Source organism: Salmo trutta, chromosome 19, assembly GCF_901001165.1.
Source record: "Salmo trutta chromosome 19, fSalTru1.1, whole genome shotgun sequence".
NCBI classification, from domain to species: domain Eukaryota; kingdom Metazoa; phylum Chordata; class Actinopteri; order Salmoniformes; family Salmonidae; genus Salmo; species Salmo trutta.
Genome location: NC_042975.1, coordinates 15,696,578 through 15,719,754, shown reverse-complemented (window position 1 = coordinate 15,719,754; position 23,177 = coordinate 15,696,578). Strand labels below are relative to the sequence as shown.

At 41.9% G+C, this 23,177-nt stretch overlaps 1 protein-coding gene across 2 annotated transcripts in view; it reads left to right on the top strand.

Moving 5' to 3' along the window:
* Window positions 1–23,177, top strand: part of kirrel3a (kirre like nephrin family adhesion molecule 3a) — a 261,823-nt gene that overhangs the window by 224,132 nt on the left and 14,514 nt on the right. The window contains exons 7-12 of one of the 2 annotated variants that reach the window (XM_029699881.1): window positions 3,160–3,308; window positions 4,078–4,205; window positions 5,894–6,020; window positions 8,106–8,206; window positions 18,021–18,219; window positions 20,990–21,097. In XM_029699881.1, the coding sequence (XP_029555741.1) occupies window positions 3,160–3,308; window positions 4,078–4,205; window positions 5,894–6,020; window positions 8,106–8,206; window positions 18,021–18,219; window positions 20,990–21,097 (812 nt within the window). Of the gene's footprint in view, window positions 1–3,159; window positions 3,309–4,077; window positions 4,215–5,893; window positions 6,021–8,105; window positions 8,207–18,020; window positions 18,220–20,989; window positions 21,098–23,177 lie in introns of both variants that reach the window. The other variant, XM_029699880.1, reaches the window with a different exon arrangement.

Below are 23,177 nucleotides of genomic sequence, written 5' to 3'. Positions count from 1 at the left end.
TGGATCCCTATCCCCTGTATAATGCAATACTTTTGACCAGGGCCCATAGGGAAACTCTGGTGAAAGTTATGCACTATATATACAGTACCAGTCAAAAGTTTGGACACACCTACTCATTCAAGGGTTTTTCTTTATTTTTAAAATTTTCTACATTGTAGAACAATAGTGAAGACATAAAAACTATGAAATAACACATATGGAATCATGTATTAACCAAAACAGTGTTAAACAAATCAAAATACATTTTATAATTGAGATTCTTCAAAGTAGCCACCCTTTGCCTTGATGACAGCTTTGCACACTCTTGGCATTTTCTCAACCAGCTTCTCTCAATAAACTTGAAGGAGTTCCCACATATGCTGAGCACGTGTTGGTTGCTTTTCCTTCACTCTGCTGTCCAACTCATCCCAAACCATCTCAATTGGGTTGAAGTCAGGTGATTGTGGAGGCCAGGTCATCAGATGCAGCACTCCATCACTTTCCTTGGTCAAATAGCCCTTACAGGTCATTGTCCTGTTGAAAAACAAATGATAGTATCACTAAGCGCAAACCAGATGGGATGGCGTATTGCTGCAGAATGCTGTGGTAGCCATGCTGGTTAAGTGTACCTTGATTTCTAAATAAATCACAGTGTCACCAGCAAAGCTCCCCCACACCATCACACCTCCTCCTCCATGCTTCACGGTGGGAACCACACATGCGGAGATCATCCATTCACCTACTTTGCGTCTCACAAAGCAAAGCAAAAATCTCAAATATGGACTCATCAGACCAAAGGACAGATTTCCACCGGTCTAATGTCCATTGCTTGTGTTTCTTGGCCCAAGAAAGTCTCTTCTTCTTATTGGTGTCCTTTAGTAGTGGTTTCTTTGCAGCAATTTGACCATGAAGGCCTGATTCACGTAGTCTCCTCTGAACAATTGTTGTTGAGATGTGTCTGTTACTTGAACTCTGAAGCTTTTTAGGGGTTGCAATTTCTGAGGCTGGTAACTCTAATGAACTTATCCTCTGCAGCAGAGGTAACTCTGGGTCTTCCTTTCCTGTGGCGGTCCTCATGACAGCCAATTTCATCATAGCACTTGATGGTTTTTGTGACTGCACTTGAGGAAACTTTCACAGTTCTTGAAAATTTCCGCATTGACTGACCTTCATGGCTTAAAGTAATGATGGACTATCGTTTCTCTTTGCTTATTTGAGCTGTTCTTGCCATATTATGGACTTGGTATTTTACCAAATAGGGCTATCTTCTGTATACCACCCCTACCTTGTCACAAGGCACGCCTGCTAATTGAAATGCATTCCAGGTGACTACCTCATGAAGCTGGTTGAGAGAATCTCTTCCCTGTAGCTCAGTTGGTAGAGCATGGTGTTTGCAACACCAGGGTTGTGGGTTCGATTCCCACGGGGGGCCAGCACAGAAAAAAAATGTATGAAATTGTATGAAATGTATGCATTCACTACTGTAAGTCGCTCTGGATAAGAGCGTCTGCTAAATTACTAATATGTAAATATGTAGAATGCCAAGAGTGTGCAAAGGTTGGCTACTTTTAAGAATCTCAAATATAAAATATATTTTGATTTGTTTAACACTTTTTTGGTTACTTCATGATTCCATATGTGTTATTTCATAGTTTTGAAGTCTTCACTATTATTCTACTGTGTAGAACATAGTAAAAATAAAGAAAAACCCTGGAATGAGTAGGTGTGTACAAACTTTTGACTGGTACTGTATGTATAGGTTGGGGCGCAGCCTGTGTGGAAATTAGATGAAACTTCTCAAATGACATTCCACAGTTGAGAAATGTTTCTGGAAGAGAATGTCGATATGAGTCAAGATGGCACATCGAAAGTGAATAGCGTGTTCTATTACTGTACATGAAGGTTGCTTCCCAAATGGCTCCCTATTCGTTATGTAGGCTCTGGTAAAAATAATTGAAGTATATAGGGAATACGGTGCCATTTGGGACGCAATCGTAGAGTTACAACAATTGAACACAACACATGAAAACAGGACTTTCTGTTTTTGACAAGAAATCTAGGATAAATATGTGTTGTCTGTATTCACTGAGAATGTTTTGCATGTTCATAATCTTATTCTCTAAATTTGTACAACTATAACCAGGCCATCTTTTGAACCATAGCATTACACAAAACAAACAACAACACATTTGATGTTCAAAGATGTTCGTCCAAGTTAATTATGCATGATTCATCGCTCTTTTCACTCAGAATCCTCAAGTGATGTTTTGTTTCGATATATAGCCTGGCATACATAATAATTCATAACATTTATTCCAAACTGGGTCCTGTGTATTTATCCCTTCAACTTGTTCCCCTTCTGTCAATGTAAACAATAGTTTATTTGTTCAGGGGCCTGATCTGCCTATTAGTGACGGTGAGATATGCTTATGCCGGGCAAGGTTCTTCACATAGACAATTTATTTATTTCTCAATAAAATGACTTCAGCATCAAAGTGGGCAAAAGAAAGACACGAAGTGAGAGCACCTATATTATAACGCCCTCCTCCTCCTCTCCTCCCTCCCTCCTCCTCCTCCTCCCCTCCTCCTCCTCCTCCTCCCCTCCCTCCCTCCCTCCTCCTCCCTCCCTCCCTCCCTCCCTCCCTCCCTCCCTCCCTTCCTACCTCCCTCCCTTCCTCCTCCTCCTCCTCCTCCCCTCCTCCTCCTCCTCCTCCTCCCCTCCCTCCCTCCTCCTCCTCCTCCCCTCCCTCCTCCTCAACCAGGCTCCCAAGCAGCACATGAATATGCTCAAATGAAGAAAAGAAAAAGCAATGCACGAAACAACAAAAAAGCCACTTTTTCTTTTGTTGTTTCGCTATGCTCAGCGAATTGCAGACCACAGCAAGAAATTGCACTTGAATGCAACACGTTACCACTGGTTGCGTCCCAAATTGAACCATTTTTCCTATGTATTGCAATATTTGTGTCTTTGATATCCACCTCCAAAAGGGCTACTGGTTGGATGTCATAGCCCACATTGTCTTCCCTCTTCCCTGTTGTGACTGTGGAAGTTTCCCCAAGAGTGGTACAGATATAGTTACAGATCTAGGATCAGCTTCACCTCTCACATTACTAACATTAACCATTAGATCAGGGTCTAGGTCTAACTCTTCAACCTACTCTATTGTGGCCTATATTCAGATGGGCCAAAGGGGGCAGCATCATCAGAGAGGTGTCAGGTGACACCTATGAGGTCATTGTGGACCACTCCTTCTTCACCGAGCCTGTCTCCTGTGAGGTCACCAATGCCCTGGGCAGTACCAACATCAGCAGGAACGTGGACGTCTACTGTGAGTAGTAGTCCGCAAGTAACACACACACACTACCATGAGTAGTCCCTAAGAAAACACACTCAGGAACTATAACTAGCTAGCTACAGGCAGTTGGAATCACATCCACTACATGGATAGTCCCAAATAGAAGGTTTGTAGATGTTGAGCTAACTGTCAACAAGATTTCAACTAACTATCCACTATCCCTTGCCCTAACCTTATTCCTTACCCTAACGTAACCCTAACTTTAATGCTTACACTAACCGTAACCCTAACCTTAATCCTTACCCTAACCGTAACACTAACACTAACCGTAACCCTAACATAACTCTAACCTTAATTCTAACTGTAACCCTAACCTTAATCCTTACCCTAACCTTAATCCAACTATAACCGTAACCCTAACCTTAATCCTAATCATAACCGTAATGCTAACCCTAACCATAACCCTAACCTTAATCCTAATCATAACCCTAACCTTAATCTTAATGATAACCGTAACCCTAACCTTAATCCTAATCATAACCCTAACCTTAATCCTAATCATAACCCTAACCTTAATCCTAATCATAACCCTAACCTTAATCCTAATCATAACCCTAACCTTAATCCTAATCATAACCCTAACCTTAATCCTAACCATAACCGTAACCCTAACCCCACAACTTGTAATGTATCAACATAGTTGAAGTTATTAGCCTGTTGATACCGTAGCTTGATTATCTGTAGATCATCTATAGATGACTATTCAAATAAAGTGTAACCATTTCTGTTCCTGTGATTCCAGTTGGGCCCAGAATGGCTGCTGAGCCACAGTCCCTACAGGTGGACCAGGGATCAGATGCTATCTTCAACTGTGCCTGGACAGGAAACCCCTCCCTCACCATCGTGTGGATGAAACGCGGCTCTGGAGTGGTAGGAATTGTAATCACCATCATCCTTTCTATTATGCTTCTATTGCCAGCTGCATATCTTGCAAGACCCATTTCCTCTAAAGGGCAATGACATATTCTATTCTGTTCTAATCTATTATATTCAGTTCTAATTAATTGTTATTCTACTCAATTCTATTCTAGCTTATCCTGTTCTAGCCTATCCTGTTTTAGCTTATCCTGTTCTATCCTATCCTATCCTGTTCTATCCTATCCTGTTCTATCCTATCCTGTTCTAGCCTATCCTGTTCTATCCTATCCTGTTCTAGCCTATCCTGTTCTATCCTATCCTGTTCTATCCTATCCTGTTCTAGCCTATCCTGTTCTAGCTTATCCTGTTCTATCCTATCCTGTTCTAGCTTATCCTGTTCTATCCTATCCTGTTTTACCCTATCCTGTTCTAGCCTATCCTGTTCTATCCTATCCTGTTCTAGCTTATCATGTTCTAGCTTATCCTGTTCTAGCCTATCCTGTTCTAGCCTATCCTGTTCTATCCTGTTCTAGCCTATCCCATTCTAGCTTATCCTATCCTGTTCTATTCTATCCTGTTCATTCCTATCCTGTTCTAGCCTATCCCATTCTAGCTTATCCTGTTCTACCCTATCCTATCCTGTTCTATCCTATCCTGTTCTAGCCTATCCTGTTCTAGCCTATCCTGTTCTAGCTTATCCTGTTCTATCCTATCGTGTTCTATCCTATCCTGTTCTATCCTATCCTGTTCTAGCCTATCCTGTTCTATCCTATCCTGCTCTATCCTATCCTGTTCTAGCCTATCCTGTTCTATCCTATCCTGTTCTAGCCTATCCTGTTCTAGCCTATCCTGTTCTATCCTATCCTGTTTTACCCTATCCTGTTCTAGCCTATCCTGTTCTAGCTTATCCTGTTCTATCCTATCGTGTTCTATCCTATCCTGTTCTATCCTATCCTGTTCTAGCCTATCCTGTTCTAGCCTATCCTGTTCTATCCTATCCTGTTCTAGCTTATCCTGCTCTATCCTATCCTGTTCTAGCTTATCCTGTTCTATCCTATCCTGTTCTATCCTATCGTGTTCTAGCTTATCCTGTTCTAGCTTATCCTGTTCTATCCTGTTCTATCCTATCCTGTTCTAGTCTATTCTATTGTCTTATTTTATTTTCTATTCTAAGATGTATTCTATTCTACAGGTATTCATTTTTATACTGTGCCAATGCAGCTTTATTCTTCATTCACCTAGAGGTGAATGTCATGTACATGTGCATCAAATATGCTATTCTCTGTATTTATCCAGGAAAAGCACTTGTCATCAAATTCAGACATTTCAAGAGACTGATAGAAAAACTAGGAAAGGGCCCAGACTCTCAACACATCACACTGTACCTTCATAATGGTATCAGTTAAAAAATAATGTATTTTACATGGTCCACCGCTTTCAGTCTGTGGTATACGCAATTCCACCCATGCAGTTCATGTTGATATTCTGAGGTTAACATACCCTTTCATACCGTTTATTAAAGCAGTGGCTCAGGTGGCCTTGCAGACGACTAAGTGTGTGCCGCACTCTCCTTTTGGTGAGGGCTTATTGGGTTTTCGATTAGCTGATACAGGGGTTGGACGGAAGGACTCGGCTGCAGCCTTGAATTCAGAGACGACCGTTTTATCACCAGCCTGACCTTTGACCTTGATCCTCCACAGGTGCTTAGCAATGAGAACATCCTGATGCTAAAGGCGGTGAGGCAGGAGGATGCTGGGAAGTACGTATGCCGGGCGGTGGTCCCCCGAGTTGGAGCTGGAGAGAAGGAAGTGTCCCTCACTGTGAATGGTAAGTACATTTCACATGTGGATGAATGCTAAATTAATTTCCAAATTCAATGTGGAAGTTGTTCCAAGCTTAGGGACATGTTTCAGGCTAGCTGGACTCAGGGACAATAAGGTAAAAGCGGAGACATATCTACACTAGGGGAGTCAAAATCAGTGGGTCATAATAACATAGTTTGCATTTGACAGGATGAAAAATAGCATTGATTTACAGCTAGGACTGTAACTTAGTATGTAAAAATGAACTGTTAACTATTTCAATGAAAGGATATCTGTCATATCACAATGGCTGTCAATAATTGTTGATACCCAATTCTATCATAATATTGCATAACCCTATTCTATTACAGATACGTTTTGATGTCTCCAGGCTTTCTGACATCAAAGCTTAGCCTAAATGTTGTCTTAAGACTAGTGTACTTTCAATTGTTCCTTGTCTTTCAAAGAGGAAATATTTTAAAGATAAACATACTTAACATGTATTTTACATATTAGAAATATGTGTGTTATCTGAAAGGGAATAAAACGGTAATTGTCTGTTAGCGTTTCGTTAATATAATCAATGTCATTGACAATGACTTCACCTAGGAATGAGCATGTTGCACCAGAAATAAACAGCACAGGATAAATGCAACTAAAGGCGAAAAAGGTGATTAAACACGTCTTTACATTGATTGCAAATGGACTAATCTCCCAGCCTTATCTCAGTGGTCTGACAGCTGGCCAAGGCTAAATGAGAAGTTATTGCAACCTTTTTTAACTAATCAATAAATAGTAAACAAAGACAGTTGTTTAATATGCCTGAAGTCAAGGTCACACAATCGATGGCGAGCTCTATTGAATAACTCCTCCATAGAAGAATAATTTCTGAAGCCGGGATATGATCATAAAATTCACGCCACAAGAATATGCAGGGTCGTAGGTAACACCACAAAATGGCTGACTTGAAATTGTACTTTTTCCCCCCTCTCGCTTGCCAAAGGGGCTCTCTTATTGTCTGCTCTCATTGCAGGTTTAACCAGTTAATGAAAAAGGGTTCTGGAGGCATATAGACGGACTGTTTTGATGAAAGCTTTCACCCTTGAGCCCATACAGTGTAATACAGTTCTGCTGTAGTGAACCAATAAGATAGAGGTTTGGCTTTTATGAATTTCTCCTTCTTTGCAAAGGAGGCTTTTTCTCTCCTTGAAGCTTCTGTTAGGAAGTCCATTATTTGACAACCTGAAAAAGTGAAGCATTTGGCCTCATGGGTTTTCGCACGAAACCCACCCATCACCATTGTTTCTAAGCGGAGGCCGATTGGAACGGTTTTGGTTAAGAATGATATTGTATAACTGTTTGGATTCCAGGCTAGTGAATCCTAGTTTCATTCCCCACTCCAATCACAAACAAGTGACACCTCCTCTCCTCTCCTCCAATAAATACATCCACCCTGTTTTCCTCCTCCGGTGACTCAGGAGAGCTGCTCCAAGATAAAGTCATGGGAAATAAAGTTATCTAATTATAGCACTCTTTTGAGCTTCCACGTCTTTTGTCAGATCTCTCGAGCTCCCCCACAGGGCCCCTGTGTGAATACGTTTGGCTGTATTGAGAAGCCCATTTTGCACTGTAATGTTTGTTATTCTTATGGTCAGTAGTTCTGGAATTTGTAAGAGCTCCTTGACTTGGGAGGCTGTCAACGTCACACTGTGTCAGTCGAAGGTCACACATTTCTAAGGTTTTCTTTCACGGGCGCAGGAGGTGAAATGGAACTAACGCACAGGACTGCGAACTGGAATTACTTTGTTTTCTCTAGACCTTTATCTAACCCTTCCACTGTCCTCCGCTGCCCACCCAAACCTTCTACACTTTTTCTTCTCTTTCTTAGCCTTTAAACAATGAAAACAACCTTTTCATCACGCCGTGAATCTCACCTTAAGAAAAACGAATTCAAATCTCATCATGAATAATTGCTCGTCTCCGTTTTATTGTAAACTAGAAAGTATTATAATGCATGTGGCCTTCGCCTTCCCCGCCATCTGATAGGCTGTTGATGTATGTGGGTGTTTTATTGGAATGATTGACTTATTTTCCCTTGGCCATGCTGTAGGTCCTCCCACTATCTCCAGCACCCAGACCCAGCAAGTCCTCTACGGGGAGAAGGGGCAGATCAAGTGTTTCATCCGCAGCACTCCTCCTCCCGACCGCATTGTGAGTAACACATCCCTCCTTCCTTCTAAAAACATGTATTTTATGTTCCAACCAACGAGGGGCCTTATTGGTTTTAACATGATGAAGATGTGTACACGCCTCAAGTCAATCATTGACCAATAAATGACTGTGGACATTTGTTATGAATAGAATGTGGAGGTTTGCCTAAATATGGCCAAGGATAGGTGGGGTGGAAACAAAGGATCCCAATGGGGCAAAAGTAGATTAAAAACTATAACTAGTTATAACTATAGTTATATGAGGTAATCCTTGCATATGAAATGATTGGTTACACTTTATTTTGATAGTCCGGATAGTCTACCTTTAGATGTACAAAATTACTTATTGGCTTCCTTACCATTAACAGTATGGATTGCTGTCTTACCTTGTAGACTGTATCAGGTAAGGAAACGATTATGGAATTTTGTAATTTGGGTGAAATATCCCTTTAAAGTAGTGCAAACCAAATGAATGAGCTTGACCTAAAGAAATAAGAAAGTAGGTCATGTGAGGACATCCCTAAGGACTTAACGTAGAATAATCAACGGCAAAGAATATCCTAATGAATATCCTATCCTAAGGTAAACAAGATGGCGTAGTCCATAGAGAAAGATCTCATAGACGTGTAGGCTAGTAACGAAATACATTAAGGGAAGTGAAGGCAAATCAATAGAAAATTAGAAGTCATTATCCTCATTAAGATAACAGAGTATCAAACCTTTCCTGAAACAGACTAATATTTCCTTCATAGTGGAAATGGAGGGATTCATCCCATTCCTGACCTATACTAATCAGCAGAGGTGGGACCAAGTCACTATTATTCGATACACAAGCAAGTCTTAAGTCACAAGGTCCGAGTCTAAAATTGAGTCCCAGAGTAGAACGGGTCGAGTCTTGAGTCAAGTCCAAGTCGTGCATTCTAAGACAAGTCATGTCGAGTCAAGTTTCAAATCAAGTTAAAAAAAATCTATACATGCAATGACTTGTTCAACCTCAAATCTGTGCCTATTTACTGAGGCTACCAGGCAGCCTTTTTCATTATTTTGTCTACAACACATTTTGAGTATGTAATTGTAAAATAGGGACTTGTAGCAGTCGTAAGGGCATGAAATCAGCAGAAGGCAAGGCAGGTTGACGGGCTTAGAGTGTATATTTATTTACAGGTCACCTCTCCAGCTGCCTTCTAGGCCACCTCTCGATATCATACAAAATATACAAGTAGGTTTACAAAATATACAAGGGCAATAGCCCATTAGAAATAGCCTCTGTATCAGGCTTAGTCTGTCCTGAACGAACACAGGTAGAGGGCAAGTCTGCACAGCCTCCACTTGAGAAACCAAATCAAATCTGTCTAAAAGGAGCTCAAACAGTTACATATCAGCACTTGGCCCAAGACCATACAATTACCCAATTGTCAATTACAACCAATAAACTGGTTCTACAATGTAAAAGGCAATTTCCACCTCCATTGGTACATTCGTCTTAATCGGACTTAATGATTATTAATGATATTTCATCACGATTCATAAATGGAACAATAATTGTATCTTATTCACTGTAGACTGCTGACTCCAAAGCATGGCGTTCAGGCCAAGTAGCCTATTTCTATGCACACTGAGGCGCTCCTATTATGCACAACCAGAATGATAGAGACATAAGGACACAGACACAAGGAACTCCGACATAACCCTGGAAATATTAACAAAGGAAACCATACATTGAAGTAAATAAACAGAACTTCTACCTCATGAGTCTTGCGAACGTTAATGTTCACAATAAACATCGGGCCCACTCAGAGGGTAAGAAATGGTAAATGAAAATGTATATCAAACATGAAACAGAAATGTCTTAATTATTGGAATAAATGTTACGGGGATGGAATGATTAAATGCTAGCAATTATTGTAGGATTAGATGGAATATAGATTTAACACATATGCATTGAAAATATATATATATATATATTACCTTTATTTAACTAGGCAAGTCAGTTAAGAACAAATTCTTATTTACAATGACGGCCTAGGAACAGTGGATTAACTGCCTTGTTCAGGGGCAGAACGACAGATTTTTGCCTTTTCAGCTCGGGGATTCGATCTTGCAACCTTCCAGTTACTAGTCCAACGCTCTAACCACTAGGCTACCTGTGAAAGAAACAGCAAACATTTCAACAATAGAACAAAGCGCTCTCCACTGGAGTTTGGAGTGCGCAAGTGAAGAGACGCGCATATGGCGCATCTTCGTCACAGTAATAATTCATTTCACAAACAAATTCCAGATACAATCTTCATAAGTAAATTATCCATTTCAAGCCTAAAACGGCATGCCAAAAGACCAATAGGCCTATGCTAGTAATTCTTGCTTGATGCCCCATTGCTGGTGAGCTTGTAAAGTAAACAGTTAATATTCTTGATCAGCAACACATCTTTGGAGCTGCATGTATTATGCCGATCCTCTGCCTACAATTTGATGTTTGTGCTGTACCCGATCCTATAGGGGAGACCGGGGATGGTTGTAACACAGGATAGTTGTAACACTTGCAACTCTTCCAATCAGAAGCGAGGTAGAATCATGTGATTCGCTGTGCATATGCTCAGTTTAATCCTAAACCCTCATGTGAAAAAGCAAGTCCCTGTGATAAACTCTGCAGATTCTATTGACAGAAATCTGATTTTGAGGTAAGAAAGTAATTATTTTGACCAAATGTGTTTTTGTGATGCCATCAACTGCTTTGTAGTTCCATTCATCAAACTTATATCAGGTTTATAACCAGTCTGTGTAGAGATATTTGATGCAAGTTAGCAATGCTAAAGTTTTAACATTTACCTGAAATGGACCAAGCTAATTAATGGCTGCAAGGTTCAGGGTTAGTTGTAACAATTTGTGAGAAAATTTGACAACTAACCCAAGTAAAACTGGATGTTTTCTTTAACTTTCAGCATGCCTAGATCATGGAAAAGAAAGACAGACAGGAGAGTACCTTTCCGCACTTTGAAAAGAGCGTCAAATGATGTAGCAGAGCAGGGGAAGTCCATCAGATCTGTTGCAAAGTATTTCATATGTCATGTGACGCTGTACAGATTCTGCAAAGAGAGAAAGTAGCTACTGGAGAAGGGGTCTAGAGAGCTTCCTCACGCTACTTTAGTGGAAACAGGAAACAAGTTGTCCGAGTATTTATCGAGGGCAGCTGATTTATATTATGAATTGTCTCCCCGTGAGTTAAGCACTTGATAGGAATTAGTGAGGAGTAAGTCAGGGCAAAGTTAGCAGTTAATGTTGGTGGCAATTAATGTCAAAGGAGGGAGTACCAATGTAAATTATTAAGTATTAAATGGGGGAAGTATTGAACATGTTTTATTCTATTGTTACAGGTCTATTGTTACAGGTCAGGAAATGTGCCTACCAACTCGCTGTACAATATGGTTACAAGCATTCTCAGTCATGGGATGAGACCTCTATGGCGGGAGCAGACTGGTTCTCGTCTTACCTAAAGCGGTACCCTACTTTCTCCATTAGGAGTGCTGTTGCTGTCCACAAGTTTCAACAGAACAAATGTGGCAAAGTTTTTTAGCAAACTGGGAGAGGTGATAAATAAGTACAGCTTTGATGGCAATGCTATGTGGAATGTTGACGAGACAGGAATAATCACACCTGATAGTGGTCTCGAAACGTGGCACCAAACAGGTTGGCGCAATCATCTCAGCAGAAAGGGTACGCTAGTGTCAATGACATGTGCTATAAATGCAATAGGAAACTCCCCCCAACTTTTGTTTTCCCACGCAAAAGATACCACGACTACGTTGTACGGGATGGACTAATTGGATGTTTTGGAAGTGGAAATGGATCCGGATGGATGCAGGAGAATGACTTCCTCCTTTTCCTTGAACACTTCGCTAAATATACCGGGTCAGCTTAGAAAAAAGGTAGTTCTTCTCCTTGACAACCCCAGCTCACCGGTCTACCATTGATTTCTGTAGGCACTCAAATCAAATAAAATGTTATTGGTCACATACACGTGATTAGCAGATGTTATTGCGGGTGTAGCGAAATATTTGTGCTTCTAGCTCTGACAGTGCAGTAATATCTAACAAGTAATATCTAACAAATTACACAACATATACCCAATACACACAAATCTAAGTAGGAATGAATTAAGACTATATTCATATGGACGAGCGATTACCGAGTGGAACGGATTAAGATAAAGTAGAATAGTATAGAAAACAGTTTATTCACATGAGATGAGTAATGCCAGATATGTAAACATTAAGTGACTAAGATACCATAGAATAGTATAGAATACAGTATATAAATATGGGTAATGCCAGATATGTAAACGTTAAGTGACTAAGATACCGTAGAATAGTATAGAATACAGTATATAAATATGAGATGAGTAATGCAAGATATGTAAACATTATTAAGTGACTAAGATACCGTAGAATAGTATAGAATACAGTATATACATATGAGATGAGTAATGCCAGATATGTAAACATTATTAAAGTGACTAGTGTTCCATTCCTTAAAGTCGCAAGTGATTCCTAGTCCATACCTATAGGCAGCAGCCTCTAATGTGCTAGTGATGGCTGTTTAACAGTCTGATGGCCTTGAGATAGAAGCTATTTTTCAGTCTCTCGGTTCCAGCTTTGATGCCCCTGTACTGACCTCACCTTCTGGATGATAACAAGATGAACAGACAAAGGCTCGGGTGGTTGATGTCCTTGATGATCTTTTTGGCCTTCCTGTGACATCGAGTGCTGTAGGTGTCCTGGAGGGAGGGTAGTTTGCCCCGGTAATGCGTTGGGCAGACCGCACCACCCTCTGGAGAGCCTTGAGGTTGCAGGCGGTGCAGTTGCCGTACCAGGCGATGATACAGCCCGACAGGATGCTTTCAATTGTGCATCTGTAAAAATTTGTAAGGGTTTTAGGTGACAAGCCAAATTTCTTTAGCCTCCTGACGTTGAAGAGGCTCTGTTGCACCTGACGTTGAAGAGGCTCTGTTGCACACTGTCTGTGTGGGTGGTCCAATTCAGTTTGTCAGTGATGTGTACACCAAGGAACTTGAAGCTTTCCACCTTCACTGCTGTCCTGTCAATGTGGATAGGGGGGTGCACCCTCTGCTGTTTCCTGAAGTCTACGATCATCTCCTTTGTTTTGTTGACGTTGAGTGAGAGGTAGTTTTCCAGGCACCACACTCTCAGTGCCCTCACCTCCTCCCTGTAGGCTGTCTCGTCATCATTGGTAATCAAGCCTACTACTGTTGTGTCGTCTGCAAACTTGATGATTGAGTTGGAGGCGTGCTTGGCCACTCAGTCATGGTGAACAGGGAGTACAGGACGGGGCTGAGCATGCACCCTTGTGGGGCACCAATGTTGAGGATCAGCGGAGTGGAGAGGATGTTTCCTACTTTCACCGCCTGAGGGGTGGCCCATCAGGAAGTCCAATACCCAGTTGCACAGGGCAGAGTTCAAACCCAGGGCCACGAGGTTAACGATGAGCTTGGAGGGTACTATGGTGTTGAATGCTGAGCTATAGTCAATAAACAGCATTCTTACATAGGTATTCCTCTTGTCCAGATGGGATAGGGCAGTGTGCAGAGTGATGGAGATTGCATCGTCTATGGATCTATTGCAGCGGTAAGCAAATTAAAGTGGGTCTAGATTGGCAGGTAAGGGTGAGGTGACCCTTGACAAGTCTCTCAAAGCACAGCATGATCATTCAATTCAGTTACCTTTGCCTTCTTGGGTACAGGAAGAATGGTGACCATCTTGAAGCATGTGAGGACAGCAGACTGGGATCGGGAGAGATAGAATATGCCCGTAAACAACACATGCTCTGAGGATGCGGCTAGGGATGCCGTCTGGGCCAGCAGCCTTGCGAGGGTTAACACGTTTAAATGTTTTACTCACGTCGGCCACAGAGAAGGAGAGCCCACAGTCCTTGGTAGCGGGCCGCGTCAATAGCACTGTGTTATCCTCAAAGTGTGCAAAGAATGTGTTTAGCCTTTAGGCGACGTGGCTGGTTTTCCTTTTGTAGTCCGTGATTGTCTGTAGTCCCTGCCACATACGTCTCATGTCTGAGCCATTGAACTGCGACTACACTTTATCTCTATACTGACATTTACTTTGTTTGACTGCCTTGCAGAGTGAATAACTATGCTCTTTATATTCTGCCATATTACCAGGCCTTTCCATGGTTAAATGCGGTGGTTCATGCTTTCAGTTTCGCACAAATGCTACCATCTATCCACGGTTTCTGGTTAGGGTAGGTTTTAATAGTCACAGTGGGTACTACATCTCCTATACACTTCCTTATGAACTCAGTCACCGCGTCCGTGTGTATGTCTAGATTATTTTGCAAGCTACCCGGAACATATCCCAGTCCACTTGATCAAAACAATCCTGAAACATGGATTCCGATTGTTCAGACCAGCGTTGAATAGTACAAAGCACGGGCAGTTCCTGTTTGAGTTTCTGCCTATAGGACGGGAGGAGCAAGATGGAGTCATGGTCAGATTTGGCGAAAGGAGGGTGAGGGAGAGCCTTGTAAGCATTCTGGAAGTTTGAATAGCAATGGACGAGAGTCTTAGTAGCGCGGGTAGGACAGTAAATATGTTGATAGAACTTTGGCAGCCTAGTCCTCAGATTTGCTTTGTTAAAATCCCTTGTTACAATAAATGCAGCCTCAGGAAATGTGGTTTCCAGTTTGCATAAAGTCAAGTGGAGTTCTTTGATGGCCGTCGAGGTTTCAGCTTGAGGTGGGATGTAAATGGCCGTGGCGATGACGGAGATGAATTCTCTTGGGAGATAATATGGTCGGCATTTAATCGTGAGGTATTCTAGGACGGGTGAAGAAAATTACTTAAGTTCCTGTTTGTTCCTAGAATTACATCATGAGTCGTTATTCATGAAACACACCCCTCCGCCCTTCTGCTTCCCGGAGAGATATTTATTCTTGTCTGCGCTATGTACTGAGAATCCTGGTGGCTTTACCGACTCCGACAGAGTATCCCGAGAGAGCCATGTTTCCTTGAAACAAAGTATGTTACAGGCCCCGATGTCTCTCTGGTAAGAAATCCTTGCTCTAAGTTCATCAACTTTGTTATCCAAAGACTGAACATTAGCGAGTAATATACTCGGAAGCGGTGGGTGGTGTGCATGCCTCCTAAGTCGAACCAGCAGGCCGCCCCGAGTGCCTCTCCTCCGCCTGCAATGTTTTGGGTCGGCCTCTGGAATAAGTTCAATTGCTCTGGGGAGAGTGAATAAATGAACTGCTCCAGGGAAGTTGTATTCCTGGTCGTAATGCTGGTAGTTCTGGTGAGTTACCGCCACTCTAATATACAATAGTTCTTCCCGGCTGTATGTAATGACACAAAATATTTCCTGAGCTAATAATTTAAAAAATAGTACATAAAATAACAAAATACTGCAACGTTGTCTAAGAGCTAGTCACGGCGATGCTGCCATCTCCGTCGGTGCAATCTTAGTTCTGGCATAGTCTTTCTTTCTTCCCCCCACACTGTTCACACAAGCTCCAGTCCCTGGACATGAGTGTGTACGGGGCATTGAAGAAAATGGTGAAGTCTGCCAGGGATGCCTGTATCGGATGAACCCTAGAAAGACCATGACTATATATGACATTCCAGGCCTTGTCAAAAAAGCACTTTCAGGTGCCACAACACCCACCAATGTACAGGCTGTGTTCAGGTGCACCGGCATTTGGCCATACAACGCTGATATATTTCAGGAATGTGACTTTGCACCCTCAATTGCCACTGATCGTTGTGCTCCAGCTGACACACTGGCCTTGCCAGCTGCCTCCCAGGTCACCTCTCTAGCTGCTTTCCAGGCCACCTCTCCAGCTGCCTTCCAGGCCACCTCTCCAGCTTCCTCCCAGGTCACCTCTTCAGTCACATCACAGGCCACTGTGACCACTGCTATCCAGGCCCCCTCTCCAACCGCCTTCCAGGCCACCTCTCCAGCCACTTCACAGGGCACCTCCCCACATGTCTCAGGCTGTGGCTGGGAAACACCTGATTACTCTTCTGATATCAACCCAGTTGATGTACGCCCCTTCCCAAAAGCAGGGCCTAGGAAAATTACAACAAGGGGTAGGAAGAGGAGAAAAACTGATTTTGGAGAATACACCCATCAAGCAGGCACTGGAAGCAAAGCATAAAAAGTCAAGCACTCAGGAGGCTTATAAAATTGCCCTGCCTAAAAAAACAGCTGGAAAGAAGCAAGCCGAGACAAACCACATTGAACAACAACAAAAAACTGTCCTGCCTAAGAAAAAAGCCAAAACAAAGCATATTGAAGCAGAAGATTCAGATTCCTCCAACGAGGAAAACTTCTGCATTGTGTGCATGGAGCACTTTAACAATTCCAAGTCCAAGGAGGTCTGGGATGAGTGCTGGAAATGCAAATGATGGGCCCACCAAGCCTGTACCCCAAGACAGCCATAACACTGTCACAGCTGTGACTCTGATTAAGTCCAACATTCACACACAGAGACACACACAGACACGCATGCACACACACACACACACACACACACACACACACACACACACACACACACACACACACACACACACACACACACACACACACACACACACACCATAAACGTTCAGGTGTTTAGTTTAGCCTAGTTGTTGAGAAAGACCATTTAGTGAAGTGTAAACTAACAAACATTTTATTATTTATATTGATTATTATTTCTGTATATTGATGATTATTTCTGCCAAACAAAATGTTAAACATGGCAATGTTGCTCTCATGGTCTCAATAAAGGTGTTCAATAATTAGTTGTATGTCATGATTTTTGCACTTTTTCATTCTGTTACAATTCACCCCAAGCACTGTTACAACTAACCCAGACCATGGGGTAAATTGTAACACTTTACTACTTGTTTTTAAGACAACACCATGCATTTGCAGTTTTATTTACATATATAATAACCACACCAATTTGTAAAGGACAGATGTAGGTTGTTTGTATCAAGTTTTGAATATACTACCATAACCGATCTCTGAGAAACTGAGGAAAAGGTGAAGTGCTACAACCATCCCGGTCTCTCCTAGCTGTACAGCAAATCAGTAATATGTTCGGTAGCTCACGCGACCTGTGTTGATTGACAGTTTGGTGGTCCAATCAGAGAGCCGAGTGTGCATTTCACTAGACAATCTGTTGCAGGGCGTTGCTGCGGCTACTGTCTTGTCATGTGACTCGACTCCACAGCTCTGCTAATCAGTTTCCTGCTGTGAGTGAGAGAAGTTCAATATAAATATGCTCTCTATGTGGCTCTCTCCAGGACATGGAGGGCTTACAGATGTCACCCTGTCAAACTAGCAGAGGCTTAGTGGCCCAAATTGAAGCAATCAGATGAGTGATTGGTGTGATCCTTCTTGTGTTCCTAATGGCAACCTATTCCTTATGCAGTATACTAATTTAGACCAATACCTATGGTCAAAATTAGAGCACTATATAGGAAATAGGGTCCCATTTAGGACGTAACACCTGACTTTGTATGCAGATAGTACATTGACAGGCATTTAACCGACCCAAAGGCGGATTATGCCCTTTATCTTTAATGCCCCAATAGGTTGTGTTGGCAGGTTGGTTGGTTTCAGTCAGGTGTGTGTGTGTGTGTGTGTGTGTGTGTGTGTGTGTGTGTGTGTGTGTGTGTGTGTGTGTGTGTGTGTGTGTGTGTGTGTGTGTGTGTGTTGAGCGTATGTGGCTGTGTTAATTTGTGCTTGTGTCCTCGTCTATACTGTAATGTATAATTCTCATTGCTTTGTCTGCCACAGGCCTGGTCGTGGAAGGAGACAGTCTTGGAGTCGGGGACGTCTGGCCGATACACGGTGGAGACAGTGAGCACTGAGGAGGGGGTCATCTCCACCCTCACCATGAGTAACATCGTCCCTGCTGACTTCCAGACCATCTATAACTGCACCGCCTGGAACAGCTTTGGGTCCGACACAGAGATAATTCGACTGAAGGAACAAGGTACACCAACTCCCTTTGTACCTCTAGTGGCCTCATGTGTGGAATGTTATACATTTTTTTCCTAATTTCATAGTTAAAGTATTTTTTTGTTTTTGAACCCATTACAGTCTAAGCCGGGGCTCTGGTACCGGGGACCTTCAGAAAAGTATTGTGAGGCCTGTGGGTCTCCTAAAGCAAAACAACTAAAATGTACGTATTCGTGAGAGTCCACCTAATATGAGGGTCATATTAGTGTGAAGCCCTAACTGTTCGGATGCTACAGACAGAAGTTGGCAGATCGGCTATATCAACTTCAGACGAGTCCCAAGACGCTTGTGGGGGTCGTAGAACAAAACGGAGAACAGTTCGTGAGAGTCATCTTTCTATAATAGTTTGCAGGCCAAACCGTTCGGACGCTACAGATTATTTTGTGAGAAGACAGATTTTTGGGATGTCTCATGGTCTGACAAATAGCGCTCTAGCTCTGTCACCTTTCACCGCAGATGCGGATGTGCGAGATCGGCAGATGCTGTGGATTGAGACGCATCCAATGCAAAAGAGATATCTCTACATTAAACTGACAGAATTTTATGGGGATTTTATTTGAATGATAATACAATCTAGCACACAACCGTGCAATCTCCATATACAAAAATTGGCAGTAGAATGGCCCATACTGAAGAGCTCAGTGACTTTCAACGTGGCACCGTCATAAGATGCCACCTTCCAACAAGTCAGTTCAGTTCAAGTCAGTTCAAATTTCTGCCCTGCTCTAGCTGCCCCGATCAACTGTAAGTGCTGTTATTGTGAAGTGGAAACGTCTAGGAGCAGCAATGGCTCAGCCGCGAAGTGGTAGGCAACACAAACTCTCAGAATGGGACCACCGAGTGCTGAAAAGCGCAAAAAGTAAAAATCGTCTGTCATCGGTTGCAATATTCACTACCAAGAACTGTTCGTCGGGACCTTCATGAAATGGATTTTCGTGGCAGAGCAGCCGCATACAAGCCTAAGATCACCATGCGCAATGCCAATCGTCAGGTGGAGTGATGTATAGCTCGCTGCCATTGAACTCTGGAGCAGTGGAAACAAGTTTTCTGGCTTCACCATCTGGCAGTCCGACAGACGAATCTGGGTTTGGCGGATGCCAGGAGAACGCTACCTGCCCCAATGCATAGTGCCAACGGTAAAGTTTGGTGGAGGAGGAATAATGGTCTGGGGTTTTGTTTCATGGTTCGTGCTAGGCCACTTAGTTCCAGTGAAGATAAATATTAACGCTACAGCATACAGTAACATCCTAGACTATTTTTTTATTTCCAACTTTGTGGCAACAGTTTGGGGTTGGCCCTTTCCTGTTTCAGCATGACAATGCCCCTGTGCACAAAGCGAGGTCTATACAGAAATTGTTTTTTTTGCGTGTGGAAAAACTTGACTGGCCTACACAGAGCCCTGACCTCAACCCTATCGGACACTTTTGGGATGAATTGAAAGGGCGACTGCAAGCCAGGCCTAATCACCCAATATCAGTGCCCAACCTCGCTAATGCTCTTGTGGCTGAATGGAAACAAGTCCCTGCAGCAATGTTCCAACATCTAATGGAAAGCCTTCCCAGAAGAGTGGAGGCTGTTATAGCAGCAAAGGGGAAGCTAACTCCATATTAATACTCATGAATTTGGAATGTGATGTTCGACAACCACCTGTCCACATACTTTTGGCCATGTAGTGTACATGATCCCAGGCACTGGACATTTTTTTTACTGAAAAACTGTGGGAATATTGTACCATGTGGTAAAAAAAAATTAAACAACTGTTGTGGTAGTGTTAAAGATGTTTTATGTCATAGCCTTTTTATGTTCTCAGAATGTTTATGCAGTGAACAGCTGTGTTTGTTATACAACAAGTGTGGTCTCTGTGTGTACATGTAGGTGGGTAGGTGTGAGAGAGTATGTGTATGAGACAGAGATTTAGGGTCTGAGAGAAAGTGGGCAAATAAAAGTAATAGAAAGAGAGTTGTAGAGTGTTTGTGGAAGTGGAAGTGCAACTGTGCCTGGGAGAGATTAAGGATATTGCCGTGATTACTTCATGCATGAGGGCAATGGCTCCGTGATAAGCCTTTTACTTGGGTAAATGTCAACAATTTCAATCTGTGAAATCCTGTAATGGCATTTAGATGTATTCAGAACTCCAATTTGTAATCTAATTTACAACGCCTCAATTGGTTACAGCTTAACATATGATTTCTTTGAAATATTTATTTCCAAAGCTCCAAACTATCTGTTTTCAAAGGGATCGTCAAAATGCCAATTCTGTAACAATGAATTTAAATGGAAGATCTTACTAAAGTCAACCATGCTCTTGAATTAATTAACTAGACCTTGACTAGCCACAGGGTTATACACTCATCTTTGAGACAGCTCAGTATAAAAAATCAACCCCTACAGCCTATGAACCTATTCACAACATTTAGGACACCATTTGTTACAAAGCTGTAAACCTCCAGCCATTTGAAGTAAATGTAAACGATGGGTGTCAAGATTGTCAGTGCTGTAAATGGTACTGTAAAAGGTTTTCACTATTTGCCATTCACCAGTCGTGTTCACCTTTGCATTAGCAAGGACACAGTTCAACATACAGTAAGTGTTAGCCTTGGTGAATATCACATGATGTAGGCCTACCCGAGTCCAACTGCATGACGAAACCACCTCTGTACGGTGCCTATATCAGGACAGCCTCAGTCTCATCAGGACTCCTAATATGGCCGCCGTACCAATGTCTTTTCTCCATGTCTTCTCAGAGTCCCTCCGATTGGCTGTCATCATAGGAGTGGCTGTGGGGGCGTTCCTCGCCCTCATTGTCCTCATGGGCACATTGGGTGCCTTCTGCTGTGCCCGCTTCCAGAGGAGTAAGTAGATTTTAAAACCTATCCTTTCTGGGACAGCCAAAGCGTTCAATAGACACCCTTGTTTCACAATCCAATGGTGTTGTTTTTTCATGTACAATCTGTGCAGATCAAAATGCTCTGTAGTGCTTAGAATGATTTGCATTGGAATGTTAAGCTTAATGGTTTTAGGATATCAACTCATCACTGTAAGAACATATGTCAAATCCTTTGAGAGGACACATTTTATGGGCCAAAAATCTAAACCTGAAACTATGGTACCTTTATATTCATTCCTCTCTTTAAATCATATATACTGTATATTGCCCAAAATGCCCATTTTAGGACTGAAAAAGCTGAGAGTTATCTGCAGCTAGACTCTAACATAATATTTCTTGCTTGACACTGTCTGTCACCCAATTGTATAAATGTCCCATTAAATGGGAGCTAGTGCCTTAATTAGGGACAGACGTTCCACTAGCGGAACGCCTCACCAATATCCAATGGTAGAGCGTGGCCCGAAATACAAATACCTCAAAAATGCTATAACTTCAATTTCTCAAACATATGACTATTTTACACCATTTTAAAGACAAGACTCTCGTTAATCTAACCACATTGTCCAATTTCAAAAAGGCTTTACAGGGAAAGCAAAACATTAGATTATGTCAGGAGAGTACCCTGCCAAAAATAATCACACAGCCATTTTCAAAGCAAGCATATATGTCACAAAAACCGAAACCACAGCTAAATGCAGCCCTAACCTTTGATGATCTTCATCAGATATCACTCCTAGGACATGATGTTATACAATACATGCATGTTTTGTTCAATCAAGTTCATATTTATATCAAAAAACAGCTTTTTACATTAGCATGTGATGTTCAGAACTAGCATACCCACCACAAACTTCCGGTGAATTTACTAAAATACTCATGATAAACGAATGATAAAAGAATTATAGATACAGAACTCCTTTATGCAATCGCAGTGTCAGATTTTAAAATAGCTTTTCGGCGAAAGCACATTTTGCAATATTCTGAGTAGATAGCTCGGCCATCACAGGCTAGCTAATTTGACACCCACCAAGTTTGGTGCTCACTAAACTCAGAATTACTATAAGAAAAATTGGATTACCTTTGCTGTTCTTCATCAGAATGCACTCCCAGGACTTCTACTTCAACAACAAATGTTGTTTTGGTTCCAAATAATCCATAGTTATATTCAAATAGCTCCGTTTTGTTCATGTGTTCAGGTCATTATCCGAAGGGTGACGCGCGAGCGCATTTCGTGACAAAAAATGTCAAAATATTCCATTATTGTACTTTGAAGCATGTCAAACGCTGTTTAACCTCTTACATCTACACGTTCCGCTAGCGGAACGTCTGCTCCAATATCCAATGATGGGCGGGGCGCGAAATTCAAACTCCTCTAAATCCGAAAACTTACACTTTTCAAACATATGACTATGTTACAGCTATTTAAAGACAAGACTCTCCTTTATCTAACCAAACTGTCCGATTTCAAAAAGGCTTTACAGCGAAAGCAAAACATTAGATTATGTCAGCAGAGTACCCAGCCAGGAATAATCACACAGCCATTTTTCAAGCTAGCATATCATGTCACATAAACCCAAACCATATCTAAATGCAGCACTAACCTTTGATGATCTTCATCAGATGACACACCTAGGACATTGTGTTATACAATACATGCATGTCTGTTCAATCAAGTTCATATTTATATCAAAAACCAGCTTTTTACATTAGCATGTGACGTTCAGAACTAGCATTCCCACCGAACACTTCCGGTGATTTTACTAAATTACTCACGATAAACGTTCACAAAAAGCATAACAATTATTTTAAGAATTATAGATACAGAACTCCTCTATGCACTCGATATGTCCGATTTTAAAATAGCTTTTCGGATGAAGCACATTTTGCAATAATGTAAGTACATAGCCCGGCGTTACAGGGCTAGCTATTTAGACACCCACCCAGTGTAGCCTTCACCAAAATCACATTTCCTATAAGAAAAATGTTCTTACCTTGCTTGTTCTTCATCAGAATACACTGCCAGGACTTCTACTTCAATAACAAAT